The sequence below is a fragment of the Colossoma macropomum genome, unplaced genomic scaffold (genome assembly GCF_904425465.1).
Source record: "Colossoma macropomum unplaced genomic scaffold, Colossoma_macropomum, whole genome shotgun sequence".
Taxonomy (NCBI): domain Eukaryota; kingdom Metazoa; phylum Chordata; class Actinopteri; order Characiformes; family Serrasalmidae; genus Colossoma; species Colossoma macropomum.
The window spans coordinates 1330911-1349817 of record NW_023494808.1 but is presented as its reverse complement, the minus strand read 5'-3'; the positions used below and the strand labels follow the sequence as shown (position 1 = coordinate 1349817).

General features: G+C 41.3%; 2 protein-coding genes across 2 annotated transcripts; both read right to left on the bottom strand.

Annotated features, from left to right (window-relative positions):
• Nucleotides 1-1088: 1088 nt before the first annotated feature.
• Nucleotides 1089-6697, bottom strand: LOC118798194 (zinc finger protein 239-like). The gene is made up of 2 exons (XM_036557564.1): nt 6528-6697; nt 1089-3902 (listed from the first exon to the last, which is right to left on the bottom strand). The coding sequence occupies exons 1-2, from the start codon at nt 6610-6612 to the stop codon at nt 2980-2982; spliced, it is 1008 nt and encodes a 335-aa protein (XP_036413457.1). The 5' UTR covers nt 6613-6697; the 3' UTR covers nt 1089-2979.
• Nucleotides 6698-8022: 1325 nt separating this feature from the next.
• Nucleotides 8023-15906, bottom strand: LOC118798293 (gastrula zinc finger protein XlCGF57.1-like). Its single transcript, XM_036557711.1, has 3 exons — nt 14804-15906; nt 13666-13765; nt 8023-12355 (listed from the first exon to the last, which is right to left on the bottom strand). Exons 2-3 carry the CDS (start codon nt 13748-13750, stop codon nt 11190-11192), a joined length of 1251 nt encoding a protein of 416 aa, XP_036413604.1. The 5' UTR covers nt 13751-13765; nt 14804-15906; the 3' UTR covers nt 8023-11189.
• Between the last annotated feature and the right edge of the window lie 3001 nt (nt 15907-18907).

Sequence of the window (18907 nt, the reverse complement as noted above, 5' to 3'; positions counted from 1 at the left end):
TACTATATCGAGGCCACAAGTTAATATATTGATTTTTCAATTTCAGAAATGACGCCAAGCAGCCAGCTTGATATGATTTGCAGGATTATATTACTGAAATTATAAACTGTTCTTGCTTTAATAGTATCATGAATAAGACAGAGACTGGATGCGATTACAGGGTGACTTTACTGAGACAGACTTGTAAACAAACAATCCTAGTTGAATTAATGGCGAGCAGCAACCAAAAAAACAGGAACAGATCAACGTAGAAGGATTTAAAGAACCAAAACATGGCTCAGAACTCACCAAGATAGTGAGAGACCACAAGCATTTGGAGCAAACTGAGGGCCAGATGTATTAAAAATGCATCCAAAATTAATGTTTCATCGACTAAAACTGTAGCTCATCATACACACTCTGAGCAGCTCCAACCATTAACTGCACACTCAGACTCGGGGCTTAAAAGAGGCAGTGAAATAACGCAAGCTCAGCGATGGAGAGACGGCAAAGTTAATCATGAAGTTCTTTCACCAAACATTTAACAGGAGTGTTATTGTTCCTTCTGATAGAAATGAATGACAACACAAATCATGGCCTCATCACAGCAAAGTCTGGTCTCTAGAGTTTAAATAGTGTTATTATGATGGTAAACAGAGGCTCGTGCCTCTGTCTGGCCGCTTTGTCTGTGGTCACTGTTAAAGGAGAATTCCACAGATGTTTCAAAATTCCTGTTTCATTAAGTCTTTAAGATGTAGACAGAGCGGTTCAGAGTGGTTTGGTGTGAAACGCTCTGTCCTAGAGAAACTTACCGAGTCAGAACTGTTCACAGTGGTGGTGATAGGAACCAGACGTCCACCTCTAAAAGTTCCCTCACAGAAAGTTACTACATGAAATGGTTATGAATTCACTGCCTGATGACTGAGACACTGTTTTATGATAGTTTAGAGAACTTAAACTCCATTCATCGTGGAGGGATACATGCAGGGCGCTGTGAGGCAAAATAGTCCCCAAAGAAAACTTATTATTTCAGATTTTCCACTATTTTCCATCATCAACATTCCATATAAACTCAGAAGACTCGTGTAGGTTCACTGGTGGTTCTGGATAGTAAATAAAATGTCTATATTTGTGTTGTAGTCATGGCGACCCCTGGTTCCTATCACCACCACTGTAAACACATCTGAACCATTTCACACCAAACCTCTCAATGACACATCTTTGCAGATTCAAACACAAATTTAAGCCTGGTTTTAAAAGGTGGAGAGTAATGAACAACACTAGTTTCTCAAACTTCAGTAAACTGAGCAGAATAAACCATGTGTTTATGTGCATCAAATTGGGCTCAGCACATCTGGCCCTGAGGCGTGACAGTTAGGCCGGGCCTACACTACACAATGTTTTGCCCGATTTTAAGCCCGATTCGCCCCTTGCGAAAAATTTTCACAATCTGAAGTGATTTTCCAGGTTGGGAGCTTGATCAGAAGTGACTGACAGTGCAGATGATCTGTAGTGTCAGAGGAGAAATGAGAGAATCATTAGCCCCCTGATCGAACTGAGACCCTCAGATATTATCAAACACGTTTAATATTTACGACTCTAAATGTTTGTGAGTCCTGCAGTGTGAGACAATCAGAGATGAACTCAATGACTTATTCAAACATCAGCCAATCAGAGCTGGAAGAGCGGAGAAACAGATGATGAGACGAGCGTGGACAGTGGAGCGGAAATAGAGGAGCTGAGAGTAAAACAAAGGCAGATTAGAGCCGATATCATGATTATAATGTTTATAATGTTGGTCCAGGTCAGGTCACTGTCTTTACAGTTTCAACTCAGCTGCCAGTTTGTAGTGAAATATTTTTCCAGCTCTCACTGAATCAGCGCTTCTCACCACATACTCATCCCCAGTTTGAGCTTTCACTGCGCATAAAAGCCCAAACAGGTCCAGCGAGTTCAGCTCTGATTGTGTTGTGTGATCTGAGGATATCTGGGAGTTTGAGTTCTTATTCGGAGCCCAAACTCATCATGTGTGTTATTCTCTCTCTTTGCTCTGTCGTCTAGTCTGAGCGCCTCACGACAAAAAGACATGAATCTCTGTGACAAACTGAGGTTTGTGATGCTCTGTTTTAGAAACCTGTTAAAATTGTAAAAGTCATGTAGTGAAAGCTCAGCCTTAAACCAGGCGTACACTGTGTGATTTCAGCCCGTTTTTAAGCCCGATTTGGTCGGAGCCGACTGAATTCAATGATCGGGACGAATTTCAGCTTTATCAGCTGTCGTTTGACGTGCAGTGTGAGAGGTGAAACGATGCTCGATTAGCTGCCCTGTGTATGATGACTTTGCTCTGTTTGTTGAATTGCGAGGTATAAATAAATAGTGATTTTTTTAGTCTATGTCTGTAGACCACCTGCTCTTCAGCTTCAGCGCACCGTTAGCAAAGCTGTTGTAGCAGTTTGTTAATACCTGAATCTCAAACTGCTCCTCCTTCCTATGTAGTGCAGAAGTTCTGGCTTCTACACCAAAACAGTGCCCTGTTTGTCCAGTAAGGAACTGTGCACACATGGCTGAATCTCAAAAGGCTACTTATTCGGAGCAGCTATTTTAATGTGTGGTCCACTATGTAGGGAGCAGGGAGCCATTTAAGATTCAGCCAGTGTCTTGATCAGGACATCTGAGGCGCAGCGTGTTGTTTTGAATGAAACAGCTTTATTGTAGACAGAGCGTCTGTAGTTGCTGCGTTCCACATGCAGTGTGAGCACACAGGTCGTGTCATGTCAGTCGGACCGAGTGTTTTCGTACAGTACGAGTATATAAATCGCAGGCTTTGTCCGAACAAGACGGGCAACTCAAATGTAAAGTGTGAGTCACCGAAGAACAAGGTTTCTAAAATCGCACAGTGTCTGTCTGGCTTTTTCAGAAGTGGAATTTTCAAAAAAATACCCTTGTGTTTGTCAATGAAACGTCATACATTAATAATAACAATAATAATAAGTCTCTCCTTCAATGTGTTGACCCACAAACTCTTTGGTGGTATCTCCTCTGATGTGCCTTTAGATGCTCCACCTTCTTAAAACTCTTTCCGCACTGAGAGCAGATAAAAGGTCTTTCTTCTGCATGAACCCTCATGTGGATTTTAATGATGGACAGTCTCGACGATCTCTTTCCGCACTGGGGGCAGCTGAACGGCTTCTCTCCGGTATGAATTCTCTGGTGAGCCTTAAAGTCTGTGAGATAGACAAAGCTCTTTTCGCACTGGGAGCACTGGTGAGGTTTGTCCCCGGAATGTCTGTACATGTGAAACGTGAGGCTCCTGGCGGCCGTGAAGCTCTTCCCGCACTCGGCGCAGCTGAAAGGCCTTTCTCCGGTGTGAATCCTTTCGTGGGCTTTCAGGTGCGAGAGATGGACGAAGCTCTTCTCGCACCGCGAGCACCGGTGAGGCTTGTCTCCCGTGTGGATGTACCTGTGGAGTCCGAGAGCGCCTGCGGTTTTGAAGCTCCTCCCGCACTCAGCGCAGGAGAAGGGCTTTTCTCCGGTGTGAACCCGGATGTGGGCTTTAAGGTTGTTTGCCTGTGAAAACTGTTTGCCGCACTCGGGGCAGCTGAACGGCTTCTCCCCAGTGTGAGTCTTTTCGTGCTGTTTTAAATCCGATAACTGCTTGAAGCTCCACTCACACTGAGAGCACTGATGAGGTCTCCTTCCTTCGTGCACATCCACGTGGCGTTTCAGGGATCTCGCCGAGGACAAACTCTTCCCGCACTGGGAACAGGTGAACAGTTCTCCTCCGGTATGAATTCTCGGGTGATCTTTCGGGTGGGAGGCATCACTGAGGCTGTTTCCCTGCTCTATGTTTTGGTGCGATTCTTCCCGAGATGGCTTCAGATCTGGTGGTGGCTCCTTCTTGATGACATCACATGACAGCATTCCTACAATAAAAAGTAAGTGGTTGCGTTCATTAATATACAGACGCAAAGCAGTCAGAAATAAATATAGATGAGTTAAGAGACGAACGAAATTTAAATAATAATAGAAATTTACACACACTGTGTAAGTTAGATATAGTTGCTTGAGTTACAAGTGTAAGTCAGATGCATTCTATCTGGATGCAAGAGACTAAACATGAAGTTTATGCGCACTGTGCATGGAAAAAAACAAAAAAATAAGCTTGTGCAATTGAGGGAGGGGAGCAAAAAACATGGGTGTCTTGCACAAAAATTGGTGGAGATATCAGAATTGTGGTATATTACATATTCAGCTGGGTTTACTCACATTTAAGCAGCCAACGTTTTTCTCCGCCTTTTGAAACAAGTCGCAAATTTGCGCAAGAGCCCCAAAAGTCGTGTTGTTGAGAGACTTACTTTAACAGTGTTAAACAGTGAGTGAAATTGAATAAAACACATGTGCACCTTTAATGAATATTATTTGTTACCTGTTTCTGAGAACAACGTCTGTAGACGAGGATCAGAGGAACTTTCTCTCCAGGTTAGAGTTAACTTAGCTGCTCTACAGTAACTTTGTCATTTTAGCTCGTTTTTTTACTTCTGCGAGTCACTTTGAGGCTGAAGCTCCAAATCAGGGGCACCCAATACGTCGATTGCACAGTGCATGTTGGTAGATCACGCCTCATTCAAACAGGCTATCACATTTCAACACTTTGTTACTGCCTCTGGCGGCGGGCAGGTCAACGTGATTGACTGATGTGAAATGTGGCCGACTCCAAACGGTTTCTGTTGTTTTCAGTCATCATATTTCAAATATTTAATACTTTGTTCCTGCATTGTTTGTACACTGATCCATAAATAAAAAGACATCTATAATTGGCCTATTTTTGTGTCTGAACCCCTTCACTCCCACTTACCCAGAGGAAGTTCAAAAGTGTGTGAAAAGAAAAAAAAAAAACAAACAAACTTGAGGTTTTACTCAAGAAAGACGGAGTGACACGTACACAGACAGAAATCATCACAGAGATTGTCCTTTTAATTAAACAGATCTGGCTCAAGAAAGAGACCCAGGCCTCAAGTATGGGATCACTTTCATTTAGCCAGCCAAAATAAAGTGAGACGGACGATATGTGACCAAACACTTACACTCAAATAATTATTTCCATTACCATAAATATTACAATATGACTTTCCATTACTTTGGAAGTTCATGATGCATGTACGATAAGAAGCCAACGGGTAAATAAAGTTATGTTTAATATGATTTTCTTTGTCCATAGTTAATATAAGGTGGAATGGTCAGTGGTATATTTATTTAATGTTCAGAATATAAAATTAACACATGTTGTAATAAAGATTAATTTGTGGGGATAAGCTTGGCATGTATGTATGTATGTATGTATGTCTATATTGCTGCTGTCTCCATTTTTCATCAGTTTTTGACATAATTTGCCTCTTTGTAAAAAGTCTGGTTCCCTTGACTTATATTAAAAGTCATGTATGTTTTTTTCCTTCTCCTTTAAAGTCATAATTTTGGAGATATGAGGTTTTCTTCCAACAACAGTCCCTTGTGTACCCTGCATCTCATTTATATACCTCACACTCACATATTGCACATATGGAAATGTGTACAACTGGATATATTATAGCATCTATTCCATAAGTTATGTAACTGTACAAATCTGTGTACTGGACATGGTGCAATTCTGGTGTATATCAATGTGTACATTAGAGTCTAATATGTATATTTTTATATACTTTATATATATATTTGAATATTTAAGGACTACAAGGGGGCTATGCACTTTTCACTCACCTTCACACCTGTGTAAATATGATGTGACAATAAACATGATTTAACTTTTTGAAAAATCAGTGGGATTCCCCTTTAATGTATGAGAAGTGTTTAAATGAAAGGGAAGAGGGTGTTTCACAAAGCAGGATTTCTCAGTTTGGCCAGATAACTTAAGCCCAAATTCAAGCCTGTCCTATAGGAAAACAGCTGAGGGACGTTCCTATTGGACAGTCCTCAGCTTTGGGCTTAACCCTGCTGAAAACCCATAGACACCATTGGGTGTTTCTGTTTGTTTCTAATGATTTTGGCTTTGGCTTGGGCTGATATCACAGTGTAAAGGATCCTAATAGTTTAACAGGTGACTGATGGCTGATTCTAAATGCGTCTGATGGTTTCCTAATGGGATCTAAAGGTCTTCTACAGCAAACTAGAGGTCTCTACTGGAAACCTAATGGTCCTTTTTCAGCAGGGAAAGAATGAAAACTGAGACATCCTGCAAATTCTGATAAGACATGAAGGAAGAAAGTGGTGGAAAAAGGAAGGATGGTGAATGTGCTGAAAGAGCGCTGGGTTCTTCTAGAACTATGGGACTGATCTGGAGACCCTCTGTGTGATGGTGTCTTTGATCAACATTTGAAAAACAATGAAAAAATAAAAACATGCAGCATCCACTCATATTTAAACTCATTAAGTATCAAAGAGAGCCTCATTTCTGTTTGATGTTTACTCTGTAGGATCTCCTTCTAGATCTTGTCTTTGTCATCATCATCTATCTGCTCCATCTACCTCATCATCCTCAAACAGTCCACACTGACCTTTGTCCATCTGCTGGTCTTCGGTCTTCAGTCCAGTCGCCTCCATCACACTGATATCCTCAAACTCCTCCTTAACGCTGCTCATCTTCTGGTCTGTCCTCTGTAGGTCTCTCAGTGCTGGACTCTCCAGGTGAGGATCTACTGACCGATCAGTGCCTCTGCAGCTCCTCTCCTTCTTCTGCTAATGGAGCTAGACGACCCAGATGTTTGGTGCACTGCTGCCACCTGCTGGGCTGGAGTGGGGAGCACTGAGGAGCACTGAGGCTGGAGTATGTGGACAGAGCTGAGTGAAAGCCAAGATATGATCCTATACTGATGGAGTGAGTTTAATATCAAACAGCCAATGTCATTCATATTACAGATTCACATTAATAACTGCAGTAATAAAGGTTTTTGCTGAAGTACAGTTAGTATGTTTGCATGTCTGTAAGATTTAGCCTCAACAGAGTACAAGCCCACCATCTAAATAACTGTATGTATAAAAAATTAATAAAAAAAATATATATATATATATGCACACACATACACAAATACGCACATATAATCATTTGAATATTCTTTTTTTATATAGTTAATTATGATTAATATACTCTGTTGTGTATGGGTATAAATATATTGATGTTTCAGTGCAACAGAGTGGTGTCATGGCTCAAGTATATGCTGAAAACAACACATTCTCCATCAATCAGAAGAACCAATTCACCATGCAGAGAACCATTTAAGCACGCCCATGGTTCTTCAAGTGTTTATGGTTCTATATAGAACAACTGTCTTTACTAAAGAACCCTTGAACAACCATCTTTAAGTTTTTAAAACCAACTTAAAACAATGGATGTATTTTTAAACACCTCAGTGTCGCTGCTGGACTGAGAAACAAAAACATCCCGCCGACAGCGTCCTGTGGGCAGCGTCCTGTGACCACTGATGAAGGACTACAGGATGACCAACACAAACCGTGCAGCAGCAGATGAGCTATCGTCGCTGACTTTACATCGACAAGGTGGACCGACAAGGTAGGAGTGTCTAATAGAGTGGACAGTGAGTGGACACAGTGTTTAAAAACTCCAGCAGCACTGCTGTGTCTGATCCACTCGTACCAGCACAACACACACTAACACACCACCACCACGTCAGTGTTACCGCAGTGCTGAGAATGATCCACCACCCAAATAGTACCTGCTCTGTGAGGGTCCATGGGGGTCCTGACCACTGAAGAACAGGGTAAAAGGGGGCTAACAAAGTATGCAGAGAAACAGATGGACTACAGTCTGTAACTGTAGAACTACAAAGTTAAACTATATGGTCAGTGGAGCTGATAAAGTGGATTTTAGGGCAATATGGCCCTCTATCTTGGGTAGGAAGCTCCCCTGATGAATCTTACATCAATTCATCTTTGTTTTAAAAACTACAAACAGTATATATTGTATTAATTTATCCAAATGATTCCACATCATTTTAATAAGTCATTACAAAAGACAAATTACCATAGCAACACTTGAATCTTTGTTCCTGAATTTAATAGTTATGATCATATTAATTGCGTATTATTACATACAATATTAGATACAATATTACATATAATACTTGAATTATACATAATCATAATGACATACAAACTCACTGTCAGCAAGACGGCTATAAAAGTCTCCTAATTCAAGCTAACAATCCTTATAGTTGTTCAGTAATGCTAGCTAGCCAGTGAACAACACTGCATCGTCATGATGAAGCTTTAAAGCAGCATTATGTAACAATTTTACCTTAAAATAACAGCTTCAGAGTCATTTTGATGCTACACTGATTTATAACAGTGAGAATGGCGCTATAGCGCTATGTAACCTTGGAGGAGCAGCAAAAGAACCTCTTGCCAGAACTACGTAGTGTTTTACGGCACCACGTCACTCACCATCAACTCAGCAGCTACAAGAAGAAGCAGCTCGGTATTCCCAGCCTGGATATCATGGCCAAGGCTGTGAAGAGACTGAAGAAGACACTGTCAGAGGAAGTGGAATAGAGAGAGTGACCAAGCAAGAGACCGGACAGTAAATCTCAGACCGGTTTTTACTCATAACAGACAAAAGGAGGTAGGACAGTCTGACTGCTAACGGGAAAACAGCAAAACTCCAACAGCAGAGTGTTCATCCCTACCAGTGTTGATGAAAGACCGGAACATTATCTGTCTTTTGAGTTTTGTAGATTTTCCAGAGACAAAAGTCGTCTAACCTCAGCCCTGTTTCAGGCTGGCATGCAAAGAAATGAATTAATCTTGTGCCAAAAAGTCAGTCTGTTAAGATTATAAAGACTGGGCGGGTCACACTATCAGACCGGTTTCTGGATTTTTTTAGGGTGACTGAAATATTGGGGATCCACACTAAACATTTAGGGACTACTCAACTTTTAAGCTGCTGCTGCGAACTTGCGTGAACTCTCGTTACTGGGAGACGCAGATAAACAAATGTGTAGCGGCTGCTGCTGTTTTCTCTGCCGTCTGCGCTGAAACAGTAAAGAAGCAGCAGGTAAACATTTTTAAATCATGGATTTAAAAATGTGATCAGTTTGGTATTTTTAGAGTTGTAAATGTACATAAACTCGATTCATTCAGGTCATTAAAAAGCTTCGCTCCACACCTGAGAGACTTTTCACCATTTTTCTTTGATTACTTGCTGTATTTTTTTCTTTCGCTCTCTCAGTTTTCATTGGCTGTTGCAGGAATCCGTTCAGACTGAGGCATTGATCAGTTTACACTGATTACACTCAAGAGCCGGGTCAAAAAATCAAACATGTCTGATAAACTCTGACTGGTCTGAAACACGATTGGGAGGCAGTAAATCTGAGTCAGTGTCCCTCAAACGTGACTCGACTCTCTCTCCAACTGACTCAAAAATCTGCAGACTACAGCCGACCAGCTCAGACTGAGACTCAGGACTAGAATCGGGGTAAAAGTTGTGTAGTGTAAACCCGGCTTTAATCTCACATCAGATACACATTAAAAGTTTGCAATAACATCCTGTAAAGTTGCTCTACCTTGTAAGTCAACATAATTCTTTCTCCTTCTGATGTTGTCTTTGCCGGTGTTGTGCCGGATTTCGACTCCCCTTCACATACACGTGAATCGGGCATTTGGACGCTACACATAAAAACAATCGAAATCACAAGTGTAATCTGTAGCTTCCATATTCCTGCATGACAACGTAGCCACAAAGGTGAGTTGGACTCTGTATCCTTCAGCTCGACAACAAATGCACCTGTAAAGCTGCCCGGGGGGGGCGCTCACAGTGCTATGTTTTTAGTGGTGTGAAAGTGAAATGCGCTCCACAATTGTGGGGGGGAGCCCAAGAGCAATAATACTAATTCTTGCATAATGCTGCTTTAGGAACATTCCTCCAGTTTTACAGTTTTCCTTGAAAATAAATATATAAATAAATAAAACAAACAAATGCGCTGCTCTCCGGATAACTGCCCCATATTTATATATATTTATAAGATGGATAGTTCTGGCCCTAAAATCTGATTGGCTGAGCAAATCTGTGGTAAACTCCAAGATATATGCACACCTATGACCACTGAACTCTGTATCACTGCGCCACGGCATGAAAAACCGTTCTGCTGTTAATGAATAATCTTTGACTCTAATGTTGATCGCATGGAGCACTGAGTGTATTGATGAAGTAAGAACCCGGTTCTGTTTAAACTGAAGGGCTGGAAACTTATGTTCTTAAGTAAAACCAGGCTGGTCAGCTAGCCAACAGTGCACCATTTGTCAAGTGTGGATGTGTCTGAGTCTGAGTCCCAAATGACTCCGTACTCCAAGTGACTGTTTCCTAGCTGCATTTTGCTCTGTTGGGCTGCAGGATCCAGTATTTAAATTCCTACGTAGTGCACTATGTAGGGAGCAGGGAGGCGTTTGAGATTCAGCCCCAGTGTGAGAAGAGGGCACCGCTGGATTGGTGCTAAATAAGACTCGCGGTGGTAATTTGGTGACCAAAAAGTATTTATAAAGTGAAGGTTTGTGATTGATCAGTGCTGAGTTATCATATCGCTCCTGTCGGAACCGACCATTCTCCTCATTCAGGGGGCCATGGTTGCTTGGCAACAATACCATACTCTAAAGGAACTACATTTCTTGGCAGAATACTTGTTTATGTTGATTATTAACAATAAGTTGTGTATTTTAGCATATTTTATGTTGGCTGCCATTTTATAAAAGCAATAAGCCACTTGAGGCGGTGCGCTGCAGTGATTTTACCACGCGGGAGTTATACTTCGCTTCGCGTCATTTCTAATAACACCTTTCCCTGTGATAAAATTGCAGTAACGCATGACCTCTTGTGGCTTATTGCTTTATTAACAACTTTTCATAAACATACACATCTCTATTATCCAAGGACAAATTACACCAACTAACCCCAAACAGGAATAAATCCCAGATAGGCCATCACCCCGATGAAATTTCGGAAATAAATTACACCACAGCCGTTCAGTAAGTGTGTCAAGATCAGATTTGGCAACATCGTCTGGTCAGGAGAGAAGGGTAAATAAGGTGGAGGCACATCTTATCCCCGGGGGCTTCATCCTCCAATCATATTTAGCCAATAGTATCAATGGTTTTCTCAACTCTGACTTGCTTTCAGATGATCAGCCCACATTAAGAGCAGATCAAATGTCTCATGTGTGAACCCTCATGTGGATCTTAAGGTTGTACAACGTTGTCGATTTCTTTCCACACTGCGTGCAGCTGAAAGGCTTTTCTCCAGTGTGCGTCCACAGGTGGGCTTTAAGCTTCGAGAGATTGATGAAGCTCTTCTCACACTGGGAGCACTGGTGAGGCTTATTTCCTGTATGCACGTACGTGTGATACGTAAGACCACTTGCGCTGGCAAACCCCTTCCCACACTGCGAGCAGATAAAGGGCTTTTCCCCAGTGTGGGTCCTTTGGTGGTCTTTCAGGTCTGACAGGTTGACGAAGCTCTTCTCGCACTGAGGGCACTGGTGGGGTTTGTTTCCTGTGTGTTTGTACATGTGCATCTTTAAAACTCTCGCCGTGGAGAAGCTCTTCCCGCACTGAGCGCAGGGATGTGGTTTTTCGGTGGTATGAACCACCATGTGAGTCTTCAGATGTTTGGACGCCGAGAAACCCTTTCCGCACTCGGAGCAGACGAACGGCTTTTCTCCGGTATGAATCATCATGTGGGTTTTAAGGCGACCTGCTTGTGAAAACCCTTTTCCGCACTCGGAGCAGGTGAACGGCTTCTTTTCAGAGTGAGTCATCATGTGGATCTTGTAGTCGAACACTCGCAAGAAGCTCTTCCCGCACTGGGAGCAGCTGAAGGGCCTTTCTCCGGTATGAATCACCATGTGGGCTTTGATGTTGTTGGCCTGCGCAAACTGTTTCCCGCACACGGTGCAGGTGAAGGGTTTCTCTCCGGTGTGCATCATCATGTGGGTTCGGAGGCGATTCAGCTTGAAGAAGCTCTTCCCACACTCGGAGCAGGTGAACGGTTTCTCTCCGGTATGAATCTTTTCGTGCTGTTTTAAATCCGGCAGACGTGCGAAACACCATTCGCACTTGGAGCACTGATGAGGTCTCTTTCCTTCATGCATGTCTATGTGGCGTTTCAGAGCTTTCTCGGCGGCGAATCGGCGCCCGCACAGCAAACAGGCGAACGGTCCGTCTCCGGTATGGATTCTCAGGTGATCTTTTAGGAGGAAAGCATCACTGAGGCTGCTTCCATGCTGAGCGTCATGGTGAAGTGGCTGCGCACCGGGTTCTTCCTGAATCGTCGTCACGTCCGGCTTGTTCTCCTCTTTAAAGTCTTCAAACGATGTTGTATCTACAACACAATAAAGAAAAATAGACAATGGTATTCATAAACCTACAGATGCCCAGCAGTCAAGTAATCAATAAAGAAGCGCAAGTGATAAACAAATAAAAAAAAAATGAGGCAGATTAAAAAACAACGTTTAGCTATTTTAAGAATAACTCATCTGCAAATCATCGACTGAAAGACTTTCAAATACTAAACATGATTCTTTTTAGGATTATAACCATATCTCCAATTGTCTATGGTCACCTAATGGTCAACAAACTGATTGTTATACATAAATACACACACATATATATATATATACACTTAGAACAATGTATTACTGTGCAAAAAATGCAAAGTCACAAAACATTAGCTTTTAAAAAATGCTTAGTCTGTAAATGAGCAAGAATGAAACAATTGTGGCAAATTAAATTGGGATATTTTTCTCTTTGATTTCTTTAAATGTTGAAATTTTATGTGTAACTCAGTATCGATGCATTTAACACTGACGATTTCAAACAGCTGAAAAACAGTACTGAGCTACAGTGCTGTGAAAAAGTGTTTGCCCCCTTCAATTTCTTCTATTTTTGATAAATTTGTCACATTTCAGATCATTCGACTAAATGAAATAGAACAGTTTCTTATAAAATGTCTCTCAACATTTGACTTTTTAGTGTTTCAGTTTCTCGTTGCAGATTAAACAAATCAGGAAACCAGCTGGAGTGATTATAAATGCAAATAAGTCCATTCGTCTCCAAATTATCAATGTATGTCTTAAATCTTTCCTTTTCGTTTTGTTAGCCACTAGCTAGGCGAGACTGTTGTCTGCGTTGCTATTGTGACCAGCAGTCTGTGCTGATCTTCAGGGTTAAAGGGTGAATCAGCAGTTCTACATTAACTCCAGAGTTTAAGACCATTTATTGTTAAACTGTGTTGAACGATCAGCAGAGCTTTATTTTACTGTAAAGGAGGATTATTTTATTTTTACCTACAAATCTGATTCAGCTGTGGAGCCAGCAGGGGGCAGTAAAAGAGGTGCCTGTGGCTCCGGAGCCACATTGCCGACCCCTTGTCAAGGCAAAACATGCTAATGTTTTAATATCCAGTAAAGTTTTACTGAAATATTCATTTAAAACCACAACACACAAAATAAAGAACATCCACTCAAACATCCTACAGGATCCAAATGCTTCACATGTCCATGTTAACGTACACAGTATTGAGCCCAGCGCACTCTGTGGTACAGTGTCTACTGTAAACACCTCCTAAAGGGTCTTCTGTACGAGATCATCTGTACGAGTCATTAATCTCACACTGATACAGTCCACACTGACCTTCGTCCATCTGCTGGTCTTCAGTCTTCAGTCCAGTCGCCTCCATCACACTGATATCCTCACACTCCTCTTTAAGGCTGCTCATCTTCCTCTCTCTGCCCTGAAAAACACAGTGAGAACGTCAGTGAGCGACACACAAAACATATCAACATCATACACACATTTTCATAAGGTTAGTCAAGGAATGAAGGAATGAAAGAATGAAGAAATGAAGGAGTTAATGAATGGATGTGAGATTGAGGAAAATAAATGAAGGAACGAATCAATGGAGGAAGGAAGGAGTTATGAAAAAAATGACAATAAACTGAAGGAATGGATGAATGAATGAAGGAATGGAGTAAGGAAGGAAAGAATGAATGAATGAGTGAAGGAATGACAGAAAAAAGGAATGATATAGAGGCTTGATGACAATGAATGAAGGAATGAATCAATGAACAAAGGATGGCACGACAGAAGTTATGAATGAATTATTGACAGAATAAACTGAATGAATGAATGAACGAACAAAGGAAGGCATGATAGAAGTTATGAATGAATTAATGACAATAAACTGAATGAATGAATGAATGAATGAATGAATATAGAGAGGAGTGAAAAATGTTATGAATGGATTAACGATGGTAAAATCTGAATTGACGAATGAATGAAAGAGTGAAAGAAGTTATGAATTGATTAATAATGTATTAAACTATATGAATGAATGAAAGAATCAGTGAATGAATGCAGGAAGGAGTGAAAGAAGTTATGAATAAATTAATGACAAACCAAATGAACGAATGAATGAGTGAATGAATGAATGGAGTAAATAAATGTAGGAAGGAGTGAAAGAAGTTATGAATCAGCTAATGATGGATTGTATGAATGAAGTAAGAAAGGAATGAACAAATGAAGGAAGCGAGAAAAAAGTGAAAAGAAGAAATGAATAAAAAAAAAATTAAATGTAAGAAAAAGAAAGAAGGAAAAAATCTGTAAAAAAAAGGGAAGAAAAAGAAGGAAATAAATGAACAAATCAAAAAGAAAGAAAGAAAGAAAGAAAGAAAGAAGTGAATAAAGAGGAAGAATGAAGGGAGGAAAAACAGAGACAGAAAGAAAAGAAGAATGAAGGAATGCATGAATGAATGAAGTCTGCAGTGCCTACGTTACAGGAGATCAGTTCCACACAGGCGAAGCAGGTAAAGCAGGTGAAGCTGGGCTTTGGAGAGCAGATGGAGCTCAGAGAGACTCAGTGAGATGTTCCTCTCTCTTCCACACAGGTGAAGCTGGGCTTTGGAGAGCAGATGGAGCTCAGAAGGACTCGGTGAGATGCTCCTCTCTCTTCCACACAGGTGAAGCAGGTGAAGCTGGGCTTTGGAGAGCAGATGGAGCTCAGAAGGACTCAGTGAGATGTTCCTCTCTCTTCCACACAGGTGAAGCAGGTGAAGCTGGGCTTTGGAGAGCAGATGGAGCTAGAAGGACTCAGTGAGACGCTCCTCTCTCTTCCACACAGGTGAAGCTGGGCTTTGGAGAGCAGATGGAGCTAGAAGGACTCAGTGAGACGCTCCTCTCTCTTCCACACAGGTGAAGCAGGTGAAGCTGGGCTTTGGAGAGCAGATGGAGCTCAGAGAGACTCAGTGAGATGTTCCTCTCCTCCACACAGGTGAAGCTGGGCTTTGGAGAGCAGATGGAGCGCAGAGGGACTCGGTGAGATGTTCCTCTCTCTTCCACACAGGTGAAGCAGGTGAAGCTGGGCTTTGGAGAGCAGATGGAGCTAGAAGGACTCAGTGAGACGCTCCTCTCTCTTCCACACAGGTGAAGCAGGTGAAGCTGGGCTTTGGAGAGCAGATGGAGCTCAGAGAGACTCAGTGAGATGTTCCTCTCCTCCACACAGGTGAAGCTGGGCTTTGGAGAGCAGATGGAGCGCAGAGGGACTCGGTGAGATGTTCCTCTCTCTTCCACACAGGTGAAGCTGGGCTTTGGAGAGCAGATGGAGCTCAGAGAGACTCCAACACCAACACTGCTTTAACCATTAGCCACTCAGCTAACGCCACAGTAGCCACAGTACTGCACTTCAGCGAAGGCTAACAGCGTTTTTCTCACTTCCACCGGCCTCTGAACTCCACCCCATGTCTGCTGCAGTCTGTCCCGGTTTAACTCACCCTCCCCTCCATACTCCGGGCTCCCACAGCGACTCCGAGTCTGAGATCTGACCCGAAATCTCAGCTTCAAAAGCGAAAACACCAGCCTGCCGCTGCTGCCCCTGCCGGAGGGCTGTTTACGCTGGTTACGTTGCCTGCGTGCCTACGTCACCGCGCTACGCGTGGAACGCTCCTCATTAGGCGGAGTGGTTATTCTACGGGCCGGATTCACGAAAGCTTTCTTAAGAAGAAAAGTACGAAGGTTCTTATGACGTTTTCAATGTGGATTAACCGCTGTTTTCATTTAGTTTAACCTCAGAGAAGCGTTTAAAATCCACCCCACATCTCAGTGTGGTTAAAGGGGGAGGCCACCGAGTTTTTAAAATTCCCCCATAACTCAGTGTGTGAGGTGTAAACAGGGTGGTTCAGAGTTGTTTGGTGTGAAATGGTTCAGATGTCTTTACAGTGGTGGTGATAGGAACCAGGTGTCGCCATGACTACAACACAGATATAGACATTTTATTTACTATCCAGAACCACCAGAGAACCCTTCTTGTATCCGTCCACCATGAATGGGTTAAAATAAATAGATTAAAATGCGTTTTAGACCAAAAACTACTACTTTATTTTAACTTAGAGTATTAAATGTTTCTAAATTTGCCAGAAGAGTGAAATATACAGCACTATGTGAAAGTATCAGCCTAAGATACAGTATTATATATATATATATATATATATATATATATATATATATATATATATATATATATATAAATGTATATATATGCACCACACATCATTAAAATAAATATAAGTAAACATTAATGCAGCAAGAATTAACAAAAATGTATTACTTTGAAAAAAGTGGTTGATATCTTGTTTTCTAGATTTAGATTTAGAATTTAGTCTCCATCAGCATTAATTTAATTAAGTACTGATAAGAAACTGGACGATAACTACATATTAGTTAACCCATCCGTGCAGTGAAACACCTCATACACACTAGGGGGCAGTGAGCACACTTGCCTGGAGTGGTGGGCAGCCCTATCCACAGCGCCCAGGGAGCAGTTGGGGGTTGGGTGCCTTACTCAAGGGCACCTCAGTCACATACTGTCGGCTCAGGGGATCAAGCCGGCGACCTTTCGGTCACAGGGCTGGTTCCCTAACCTCCAGCCCACAGCTGCCTCATTTATTTATTATATATATATATATAGAGAGAGAGAGAGAGAGAGAGAGATAGATAGATATATAGTTAAATTAATGATGTTAATCATTAATGATGACAGATACATTTGAAAGCACAGAACAAGTAAAACAAAGGAATAACAGATATACACAACTTAAAAAGATGATTCTTCAATGATTCTTTTGTAACTGGACCATCTGCATGCTTAAAGGGCTTTTTCCATGGTGAAACTGTTCTTCAGATTGATGGAGAATGTGGTGTATATGGTTCTATATAGCACCAAAATGGGTTCTTCTATCATTACGATGTCAAGCTTGTCAAAATAAAAGAACCAGTTGTGGTGCTATTTAGAACCCTTTTCAAAAAAGCTTCTATATAGATTCATATATAACATATTCTCCATTAGTCTGAAGAACGGTTTCACCATGCAAAGGGTTCTTTCCGTGTTCATGTTTCTGTAAAGAACAATTTTCTTCACTAAAGAGCCATCTTTTTTAAGTATGCATTGATCAGAACTAAAATAACCTTTTATAACCTTAACCTTAGATTTTATATATATATATATATAAAATTATATAATTTCAGAAACTCACTTTAATAACACCACTGGGTGTTTACAAGTTTTATTTTAACCAAACTCCAGCTTCTTGTTCAAATGTTCCCATTCCACCTTAAATGCTGCAGCAGTTCTGACATCTGAGGTGCCAGAATGTAACTGTTGGACTGTTTAAGGTGGCTAATGTCTTGGTATTTAAAGTTAATTTCCTGTTCCACCTTAAATAGTCCAGCAGTTACGTTCTGGCACCGAGACATCAAAAAAAGAAAGAAGAAGAATCAGTGGTCGCTCCCGGTGCTGGCTGAACATTTCGTGTTGTGAGAAGTTTGAGAACCCAAACGTTGACAAATGGAGGATCAGACTTATTATTTAGCACAAGAAAACAGTGAGAGAGGGAGAATCCTCACCATCAAAGAAGAGAAAACAGGAAGAAGTGAAATGAAGACAAAACAGGCAACAGCAGAAAAAATGATGGCCTCTGTAGGTTCTACTACACACTTGGAAAGGGAGGTGCGAGGGAGGGAGGGGTGAGGACTCAGCTGGATGCAGTCTGCAACCTCACCACTAGATGTCGCTATATCTTACACACTGCAGCTTTAAGTGGCTGTGTTGGAAACAGTGATGTGCAGTTAATTTTTCAGAAGATGATTCTGAGTAGATCAGATAAGGAAGCAGAAAGCATCAGGAAAGAATTAAAAAAATTACACAATAAAATCTGAGCACACCTCGTTAAACAGAGGTCCAACTCTTATTCTTTATCTCTCCAAAAGACAATATGCAGTACAAACTGGACATTTCTTTTACACAGCATTAACACGAGTCAACAAATAGCACGATTACTTCATAATCTGAGAGGTTTAAAATAATTAACTAATTTGTACACTGATTTTTTATTACATATAGAATCTTCCAACTAAATTTTTCTGTGAACCATAACAGTGGATGATTTGGAGGATAGTTTCATAAATTATATTTGCTCTTGATTTGATGGTTGTTGATGTTTTAAAGCACTGATTCAGCTCTTCAGCTAATAAGGCCTTCATGAACTGAACTCAGAGTGTTAGATGAGGGTAAACACTGATCTCCACAGCACTTTGATCCAGAAGGTCCCCAGTTTGACACGCCTGATTCACAGTATGTAGAAGAAATCTGGTAACGCTTTATTTGGATGGTCCACTGTAGCTGCTCCATCTATTCTTAACTAACTTTCAACCAAACAGCTATTAAATGCAACTGACTTTGAATTTGCATGTGAAAGATTCTATTAAGTCTGTCCCTAAACCTAAACCTGACCTCAAGGCAAAACCTACACTGACGCCTAGACCTAACCCTAACCTTAATATTCTCCAGGGTATATTTCAGGTTGGCGGTCTGAATTTACATGAC

Excerpts from the sequence above, each read along its gene's own strand:
- LOC118798293 (XM_036557711.1), bottom strand. The coding sequence starts at position 13,750 with ATGAGCAGCCTTAAAGAGGAGTGTGAGGATATCAGTGTGATGGAGGCG. Across the intron at positions 12,356-13,665 it reads AGACCAGCAGATGGACGAAG|ATACAACATCGTTTGAAGAC; the intron begins GTCAGTGTGGAC and ends ATTGTGTTGTAG.
- LOC118798194 (XM_036557564.1), bottom strand. The coding sequence starts at position 6,612 with ATGAGCAGCGTTAAGGAGGAGTTTGAGGATATCAGTGTGATGGAGGCG. Across the intron at positions 3,903-6,527 it reads AGACCAGCAGATGGACAAAG|GAATGCTGTCATGTGATGTC; the intron begins GTCAGTGTGGAC and ends TTTTTATTGTAG.